At 41.0% G+C, this 10,504-nt stretch overlaps 1 protein-coding gene across 2 annotated transcripts in view; it reads right to left on the minus strand.

Annotated features, from left to right (window-relative positions):
• pcyt1ba (phosphate cytidylyltransferase 1B, choline a) overlaps positions 1-9,904 on the minus strand; it is a 13,506-nt gene extending 3,602 nt beyond the window's left edge. Inside the window, exons 1-4 of one of the 2 annotated variants that reach the window (XM_008298560.1) lie at positions 9,824-9,904; positions 1,622-1,721; positions 486-602; positions 230-381 (exon numbers count right to left, since the gene is read on the minus strand). In XM_008298560.1, the coding sequence (XP_008296782.1) occupies positions 230-381; positions 486-602; positions 1,622-1,721; positions 9,824-9,904 (450 nt within the window). Of the gene's footprint in view, positions 1-229; positions 382-485; positions 603-1,621; positions 1,722-7,377; positions 7,417-9,823 lie in introns of those variants that run through there. The other variant, XM_008298561.1, reaches the window with a different exon arrangement.
• Positions 9,905-10,504: the final 600 nt, after the last annotated feature.

A 10,504-nucleotide genomic window follows, 5' to 3' on the forward strand; every position in this document is an offset into this window, starting at 1 on the left:
AAATATTCAAATAAAAATTGAAACTTCAGTCAAATTTAATTTAATTTAATTTAATTTAATCATTTATTTTCTGACTGACATTGCTTTAAGGACTGATATGGTTCTTAACTTCATAAGTTTTTCTCAACTCAGAGCTGCATTTGGCTCTAGGATGTTTTGTGAACATGGCCTCCGGACGTTTCATGCACTATTTAACACTCAGACACTCCAAACAATCTCACACACCCACCTTGTGTTTTTCAAGGAACTCTGGCGTTAGAGTCCAGGGTGCGTCTCTCAAAACCTCATCGACGTAGCGGCAGTGTCTCAACGCTTCGTAACGTTCCTGCTCTGTCATGACTGTGAAACCTTTGTACTTATGGGTCAGCTCATCGCTGCACACTGTTGGGAAAACATGTGGAAGGGAAACTCATCAAAACACGCATTAAACGCTTTAAACCACATCAGCTAGGTAAATGTGTGCAGGCTTGTCTGGGTAATCTTACCTCCTACTATGAGGTAGGTGTTGGGAAAGAGGTTCTTGGCCTGCATGAGAGCACGAGCATGTCCGGAGTGGAAGAGGTCAAAGATGCCATCGGCGTAGACTCTGACTGGCCGGTCAACTAAAAATACACAGCGGTACAACAACACAGTCACAGATAAGCACTATTATCTCTGTATTAATGTAACAGCTGTAACAGTAGCAGCTCATGTTGAGCCAACATCCTCAAACAAAGAGGAGGAGCACGCTCCATAAGTCAAGTAAGCTCCTTCTTTCTAATTCCACATTCTCAGATTGTATTTATTTTTGACAATATTGTTCTCTACAGAGCTACAAAAGGCTTTTTTAGATGCAGATGCAGTAGTACCCCCAAAAACCATTCAGTGACCTCTTGTACCCTATGGATGGAAGCATTGTCATCCTGTAAGAGATCACTCCCATCAGGGTAGAAATGTAGAAAGGCGTACAAGCAAAACGCTCCTTAAAGCGTAACAGAGTGACCAGAGCCAAACACTGTAGGGGTCAAGAGTTTAGATATTTCTTTTCATTTGTCACTGATAATAAAAGAGAATCCAGCTTGACATCTTTATTGACCTTTACCAGACTTTAAACAGCAACATAACTTCCCCTGGAACAAGTTAATACCATCAGCATTTGCATTAACATACTGATTCAAATGTGTTTTATAACTTACATGACACCTATTTTGCCAAATTACTATCATTTGTTTGTGCTGCAATCATGTTGGAATATCAGTAATTCATGTAGTGGTGCAAGTCCAAGAGTGCATGGGAATGGAGTCCTATTGCAGCTAAGTAGTGGCGCCTGATAGTTATTATAATAGATCCAGTGGTTGGAATATAGTCATGGTTGTACTAGTGATTGTGGAATTAGCATTAGAATTGAGAGTAGTTGTTGTGATAGTGATGCTGTAGAAGTGGCAACAGTAGAAAGAGTGGTAGTAGAGGTAGCTACAGTAGGGGCAGTTGTACTAGCAGTAGTTGGAGTACAGTAACAGTATACAGTTAAATAGTTAGAGGGAGGTGGATGAAAATGATAAAAGATGACCATTAAAGCTGGGGGAAGGTCACGTACGTATGAAATGGGAGGAAGAAGGAAACCCAGCGGGAGGAGGTTTACCTGGGGTGCCTCTGCGAGCCTGTGCAATGGTCAGTTTCTCGTGAGGGGCGCGACAATCACAGCTGGTCTCCCTGGCAAAGATGGCCGGCTCTGTGAGAGTCTGAGACAGAAAGCGAGTGGGTTATGGAGAGAAGGAACAAGGAGGCCTGAGGGGGGGTATTTACAGCATCCAAAATACATGGACACCCTCTAGACAGAAACATTTATCACTTCTGTCGTACACAACATGCCTCCCTATACACGCCAGTTACAGTAACCTCCGTTATGTTATTGACCACAGCTGATGCCTGCTCCATATTTATACAGTAGAATAAGAGAGAGACAGAACTGCACTGTGTTATTGATCCCTGAGTGTGGGAGTGCAGACATTTACCTCCCTGCTACCTATGTGTGTATTAACATGGGACAGAAATTAAGAACAGCGCTATCGATCTGTTGTCAGAGGCCTCTCAGGAGTTTGCTGAAATGCAAACGTAAAAAGTCAACTCATGTGGTAAATTGGACAGCGCAAGCACAATTATCAGTGGGATATGGAAACAAAAACAAACAGATCAAGAGATAAGAGATGGCGCTTGTTAGTAAGTGTCAAAGCTACATCAAGGTTAAAGTGTTGCAGCGTGAGCCTGCCTGAAAATCTGTGTGTGTGTGCCATCTGTTGACTGCGGGGAATATTCGCTGAAACCCATTCACGCCAGTGAAAGGGAAGCAGAGTCGGTGCAGAGCAGAAAGGTGTGGGAGTGTGAGAGGGAGGGAGGAAAAAATGGAAACAGATTCGGTCTCTGTGGACAAAAACAGGCACCTGACGTCAATATATCCTCTAGGAATGGCAACACAACAGAGTCTGGCGTGGCAGGATATAGACAAGGACAAACCAGAGAAAATGGAAGGAAGAAAAGTGGTCGAAACAATCAGATGTCAAAGCAGTAAAATAAGAGAAAAGACTTTATGAATGACACTTAATAGATGAAAATACAGAGCTAAAAGGCAGATTTTACACAGTCCTACTTCACCTAACCCAAGTAGTCTATGTCCATAAAGATGATTTTGATAATTGGTATGCGCGTTTCTCCACTTTCATTTTATAGGAGGGCGTGACCCCTCATTTTTGGGGGGACTGTATCATTAATTAAATTGTTAGATGCTGTTTTCTCAGCAGATGTTGAACTATCATTAGGATCAGAAGTCGGAAATGCTCTTTTCTGCATGTTCAAGTTGTGTATCTAAGTCTGACTGGTGCACCAGTACAAACCACAGCTACCTGTTCAATAGCAGCTGTGAAAGTCATGCTGTTAACCGAGCAGTATACCTTCATTAAAGAGTTTTAGCGTGGCACTGTGGTGCAGCGGCTAACTTGAGTGGTTGACCCAAATGTAATAGGAGTGAAGGTCAGATGTGCTGTTGGGATCTTGGCACGCCAGGGGGTTAGTCCAGCCCAACAGTCTTCAGATTTTAACCTGATAATTGTGCCATTTTCAGTAAATTAATATAAAATGTGAGACACGGTGCTCCAGGCAAAGTAAGGTCATCCCATTTTCTTTCTATGCTCAGCCTATGTTCCACATTAATATCACAGTGAGTGCAAGTGAGTGCATGTTAGCTGGATCAGTGGTTCTCAAACTGTGTGCCTTGGAATTAGTCTTATTTATGATGACTTACAGGGTTCAAATTATATTTTAAGGTGTGCCTTGGAAATACTTACATTTTATTTCATCGTAATTTGGATGCTTGACCCTTTAAACAATCCAGAAGAACAAATGTATGAACTACTGATGGGACAACATTCATCCATAAAGCCCCATAACAAAGAGATAAGTAATAATAATCAGATTCAACTGCCGCCTGTGTTGCTGGAAAAAAAAAACTCTGTCCATGTTTCCCCTGATGATAACTGATCCAACTGAAGCTACATACAATAAAACAATAAAGCAATAAAAGGTGAATAACGTCTACTGAGCTATCTGTTAGTATATTTTATTAGTTACTTCAATGATAAGAGAGGACATGTTCTCCATAGAGAAGCATTCATAAACGCAATAATGGTCATATATTTTGCTGTGACTGTGACACGGCACCTGGCATGACAGTCTCGTGCAAACAGGTCAGACGTTTAGGTAAAGATCAGCAGCAAAGTAATATTCCAATGTTTTTGATCAACTATATCATATTATTGATGAAGACTTTACTGCATGATCAGAATGTGGATGAATTTATCAAGGGCAGGTTTTTAAGATAATTTAGATATTTTTGAAGAAAAAAAAAAACACAAAGAAAAAATTGGGATCCAGGGCTAAACATTCAGGGCCATGGCCTTCGATGCCCAGGCCTAACAACGCCACAGGTTATGGGGTTATTTGCAAATTCAATTCAATTCAATTCAATTTTATTTGTATAGCGCATATTTACAACAACAAGTCATCTCATAGCGCTTAACAAAGGCAGAAACACCCAACAATCCAAAACATTTGGATTCCCTATAACCTTCAGCAGTCTGCAACAGTGGGAAGGAACCGAAAAACCCCGTGGGGGAAAAAAAAAACCTCCGACAGAACCAGGCTCAGGGAGGGATGGCCAAATAAATGATTATTTTGGAAAATAATATAAAAACTACTGCACTTGCAAAAAAAAAAAATAAATCCGAGTGAAACACTACAGGTTGAGTAAAAACAGAAGCTATTGTTAAGGACATAGCTAACTTCAAGTAATTACTCTCTGCCTTTATAGTGTTTGACATTAATGCAGATCAGGATATTTGTTCTTCTGCACTTGATTGGCTCCTGATCCTGAGGCGTCACTACCCACCCAAAGCACCAAGGCTCCTGATTGGAGCAACAACTTGGGGGGGCCAGAAATCCTTTTGATGAAGAAAGAAACCTGCTACATTTCACTACTGATTAACCTATTAGATGTCTGCATTGCATATGTAAGTGTTTATGCCTCTGGTGACCCCAAATAACCCCAAATTTTCAAAGTGGAATTCTTTGTGTAGATTTTCCTCACATTTAACAACATACATTTAGAAATATGTTATACAAAATCACAAAACAGAAGCTAGACTTAATCCCAAGATTACTTCATAACACAGGATGTCCTTATTTTTGTCATGGCAACACTTTTACTTGTCACAGCAGGAAAAGCACAAGTGAAACTAATTCCCTTGACAGTGGCTCAGATTCATGAAGTGTTGCAACAAGTTAAGACAGTTGGCCACCAGACGAAATACCAGGATCTCCCTTAGGTGGAAGGCACCCATGATTAATACACTTTTGCTTTTCTTTTCATGACAAGTCAAACGGTCGGTTGTGTCGAGTAAACTAGCACAAAGCAGAGTCTGTGGCAAAACTATGAAGCTAATTTGCCATAAATGCAAATAGTGCTGCAGGTTGCCATAAATTAACCAGCAGCACTGAAAACAGTTCCTCTGTCATCCAACTCTGCAATACAAGCAACAGCATACTATTTGTACAGGTTGCATCCCATTTTCAGGAACAGGCCATGGATCATTTTTCTCTGATGAGCAAACATCTGGAAGGTGCTACGTTTTTATTGCAGTCAGTTTAACCAACATTGTTCCGTTCTGTGTCCTATAGCATTTTAAACAGCACAAAATATATTCTTTGTGTTATTATAGTGATACTTGGAATGCAAGTTTTACCTAATTTCACGAGGATTGCTTATGAACAAATTCTAATCCATCCATCCATCCATCCATCCATCCATTATCTATACACCACTTAATCCTCACTAGGGGGCTGGAGCCTATCCCAGCGAAGGCAGGGGACACCCTGGACAGGTCACCAGTCTATCACAGGGCCACACTTAGAGACAGACAACCAAGCACACTCACATTCACACCTACAGACAATTTAAAATCACCAGTTAACCTCAACATGTTTTTGGACTGTGTGGGAGGAAGCTGAAGAACCCATAGAGAACCCACGCTGCACGGAGAGAACATGCACACTCCATGAAAGATCCCGGGTGTCCTCACCAGGACGTGAACCTTCTTGCTGCGAGGCAACGGTGCTAACCGCTGGTCCGGCTTGCAGCCCACAAATTCTAATCCCTAAATATAAATTTTCACAAGAGTGACTGTACACAAGACCCGCAGAGAGGTCTAACAGGGAGTGTGACTGACTCTGCAGTCTGACTGACTCCAAAACAATGAGTAAGTAACGTCACTGTGTAGGATAACATACTGCACACTGCTCTGACTGTGAACCCGTAGCCCATATAACATCCTTGTTAGCACGATAACGATGCTTTGCAGTCTTTTTCATATATTGTCACGGTTATCAAATGATCCAGCCCAGTTTAAGGGAAAGGGAAAGGAAGGGACACTAAATCTATACTTTCCACATGTTGTGTTTTAACACTGTCAAAAGAAGCACATCATTAAAAGGCAAATATTGGGTTGATTAGATAATAATTAACATCATTCCAGCACATGCAGAAATGTGGTTTGTGGGAAGTAAAACCAATTTCAACAAAGAGTTTAGAAAAAAAAGAAGATTTCATTCGACATTCTGGCACAATCTGAAACTGCAGACACACACTTTTAATTGTGTAACTGAATACTATTGTTGTTGACAATGCATACAAGCACATTACCCTTACTGACAACACTGCAGCGAAGGAGCGTCTGCTAATAGAGTTTGTTAGATTGTCAGTTTGAATTACCTACGAGAAGCTGCAAGGTAGACACTTCCTGTAGATGCACAAGAGGTAAAGAAAGCACCACCAGGATTGAAAGGCAAATGTCACAATGTGTCCTTTAGTCAGCTGTGGTAGATCAATTGCAATTTGATTATATGGATCGCTGGGGGGGAAGAAATGCAAGATGTGAGGAGCAGATTAGAGGTGTGGAGCTATTTTTGTTGTGGATGAGTCAAAAGTAACAAGATATAAAGCAGGCAGAGGAGAGGAAGGTAAAGAGTTACAGGTAAGATGATGCCATAGATGTGTGGCTCCTTTAATGGTGTACTATTTATTGATTTGCACACGCCTCCCCTGGTTTTCAAATTGGCCTTTCGTTAGGTCATGCTAAGCACTTCGAAACCGACCAGTAGCCACAACAGCGTGCAGATGGAGCAACCTGATCACCTGGGATTCCTCGGGCACAACAGAGAGGTAGCGGACAAACATTTAGCACAGAGCAGATGGTGAAGCCTAAACTGTGATCAGGAGTGCAAGGGGCCTATCAGGACAGGCGGCGTGAGCGTGCTCCGTAAAGCTCGCTCTGGCACAAGCAGAGAACATCTGGCATAAGAAGGATTAAAGGTAAAAAAAAAAAAAAAAAACAGAGAGAAACACAGGGGGCACAAGTAAAGACGAGGCACAGGAATAGAGACAGGCTGGAGAGAAGACAGAGGCGAGGAAGAGAGGAAAATGGAGTGTTTGGAGGAGGAGGGGGGGACACACAAGTGCCAGGATTAGGAATTACACCAAAGAAGATAAGAGCGATAAGAGAAAGAGAGTGTATCCAAACACAGGAGACTCTGTCTTCACTGCGGCAATGTCCTCTCAGCGGGACGTTCCTGCTGTGTTGTCTGCTGTGCAAACCCCTTCCTCCTTTGGCAGCACCTTCAAACACACACTGCCCACTCAGCACTCTGAGCATCTCCCACAGTCTCATGCTATAGGGGATCTGTTTCGTAACAGGGGAGGAAGCAGCACCCTTTGTCTTCCCCTCTCGCTCTCTCCGTATCACACACACTGCAAGACACACACACAAAAAAAACAGCACACAGATGCCCTACCGTCCGTGGATGAGGGCAGGTGTGTTCGAGCTCCTCCATTATTCCCAAAGACTCATGGGATGCAGCTGTGGTCCCTCAGTTATGTGACTCAGCATCAGTGAGACGGTGTTTCTCTCCTCACCACTCTGTCTCCTCTGTTTCCCCCACCCACTCTCTGCTCTGCCTCTCTGTCTGTCCTCTCCTCCCTCCTCCTCCTCCTCTCTGATCCCCTGCTGCACAGAGGAGGAGGCATGAAAGAGGTCTCACTCTTTGGGTATTTCTTTGTACCACGACAAGGATGTTGTCATTTGAGCTTCAACATCTGGATCAACCACTTGTACAATATACAGTATATACTTAGATATTTTTACAGTTAACTTCTATTAAGTTCTAATCAGATCTAAGTGCAAACAAAGCTGAACACATGATCGTCACAAGAGCCAAAAACATTGATTTTGACAATCTGGGAAGCTCTACTCTGAATGGTACGAATATTGGATAACTTCACGAATACTATTATCTGCAAATTTGGATACATGAGAAGCTGTCTTTCAAATGTCACGCATCCACACTGGTGACTCCCTAACTATGCTTGTTGAGGCCAGTTTTCTTATTTTATACATTCATGCAACAGTGGCCACTCTTAAACCCTTAGACACTGTTTATAGTTTTGCGTCATGAGTTATCACAGGTAATAATTATGATACCATCACTGTGGACTGTATGCGAACTGTATGTAACTGGCACCCTCCCTGTAAAAAAATAGGATTTTTTTGCAACTGTTGTAACTGTAATCTTTGGAAAAATTTACTGTTACTTTACATATGTCTTTGTCTTGTTAAATTGCAGAAAACATCTAGTAAACTAGCAAATAAAAATAATAATTTACATGTTGACCATAAGAACTGTAAATAATGTCCACGTTTAAAATCTGCATCTTTTCAAATGATAAAGACGGTGCAACTATTGACAATAAAATCAGACTTTAGTTTTTTTTTTTACTGCATTTACATTAGCAAAAATATATATTGTTATTGTTCTACAAATATCTGCTGGTTTTTTTTTTTGTTTTTTTTTTTTTTTTACCATTTTCACAGTTTTTTTTTTTGAATGCTTTTGGTTTGTTTGGTTTTTTTTAAATTTCTTATTATTTATTTTTTTGCTGTTTAGGCACATTTATTTATAAGGCTCTTTTTTTCTTCTTCTTTTTTTTCACATCCTTACATTATCTCATCATAATTTATTAATGTGGTGCTCACAACATGCCCAAATGAAACCCTAGCCTGCAGGACAATCTAAAGTTGGACTCACTTTTATCCTTAAGTCAACTGAGGTTTTAAACTGTATCTTATTTTATTCCCTACTGCTTTTGTTTTAGTTGATTTATTTTTTTGAACTGCAAATAAAACAGAGCAGCCATGTTTATATACAAATTAAAAGACTAAATTAATTATGCTGACATTTGTGTAAATGCTTTTCCGTTATTTCACTCTATAGGAAAACCTACTCTGTAATAAAGCTGATTCTGATTTGCATTTAGCTTGTGTCTATTGACAATTTACCAAACAGCAGGAGTTTTGTAATGCCACAAATAGCCCATCACAGATATGTTCACCTAAACAAACAAAGCAGTCGATCTATTATTGTGCTATTTTGCTAATTATTACACGAGGAGTAAATGTCTAGAGCTGGTGTTAGATAATTATTAGACTGTTTACCTGCATAACTGAACTCTGTCACGGTTTTGTGAGCTGTGAGTGAGTCTCTGTCTCTATAAACGATCTCCGTGTGTTCTCTGACTCTCGGCAGAGCGAGAGGAACTCTCTCCATGGCGACGGAAAAGAGGAGAGAGCTTCAAGGAGGAACCAATCAGAGAAGAGCTCGGGCAGTCCAGCAGTAAGAACACTGGGGATTGGTGGAGTCTCCCATCGCACCATCACAGACTGTATCCATCAGCGAAAGACGGCACTGAGGAGCACCGCTGTCCACTGAAGCAGCTGATGTGGCTTTAACACGAACTGAAAGAGTTTTGCATTGAACAGTTGACTATAAATCGCTATTTAATAAGAGATTTCAGCAGTTTGGGGAAAAATATTGACAAGAGCAGGTCACATTCCAGAGTTTGATATAAAACGTGTTTGGTAATCTCTGGCGCACTTTGACAGCGCATGAATAGCTAATTTGTTGATCTGTTAAGTGTCTCTTATTGTATCGATTTGAAAGTTTAACTGCCCTCTTGGCTCACAGTCACACCCTATTGTGAGTTAGACCACTTAACAGATGTGCCAGTCAAAAATACAACCTACTTACTGTATTTGGCACAGACATCCAGATTGATGTTAGCTGCTTCAACTTACTACTTTTTCTGTGCAATAGTTTGGTGAACTTGAAGCACAGCAAATAGACAGTAAATTATGAACAATGTAAAAGTATCATTTTAATGTTTGGGAAGTGATGTTTTGCTTACCTTCAGTGATCCTCTTCTGCAGCAAAAAGGCGCGACTGCTGCGCAACAGGAGTGCGCTCTGACGCGCCTCTGCTTCACCATGGTGCCTAAAACCAAGCAACTCCAATATCGATTTGATTACCGCTTGATTCTCCTTCCGATTTGCTCGTTTAGTCCAAGTCAGGGAGTTGTCTGTTAGTGCTCTCCGGCGCAGCAGGAAGGAGCAGCAGAGTAACGCCAGCCCGTCTGTCCAACGGACGCATCAGCTGCTCACCGCTGATAAGCTGCGACAACTGTGGGCCACAGTCCATACAGCAGACCTTACAGTAGACCATATGGCTACCAGCCTATACATTCATTCTTCCTATTGTGTCAATGCAAAGGACCTAAATAAATATGCACCATAATTTAGAAAATTGAATGTCATGTGTCAAGAAACAACAACAAAAAAGAACATTAATATTAAATTAATGACATATATTAACCCAAAAGCACAGCTCAGATTGCACATAAATACATAGTTTTAGCCAGTTGACAACAAAAACTATTTGTTTTCTAAAGTTATCAATGCAATCAATAAAAATGTGCCTGTAATGGTCTATACTGTAGGTCCATAGGAGCAGGCTGATCAGGCTGCCACATTGATTCAGGGTATAGAAAGCAAAAGCAGGCTGTGGGAGTGAAGGACAAAACATGCTTTGT

This window comes from Stegastes partitus, unplaced genomic scaffold (assembly GCF_000690725.1).
Source record: "Stegastes partitus isolate 25-593 unplaced genomic scaffold, Stegastes_partitus-1.0.2 Scaffold1327, whole genome shotgun sequence".
NCBI classification, from domain to species: Eukaryota; Metazoa; Chordata; class Actinopteri; family Pomacentridae; genus Stegastes; species Stegastes partitus.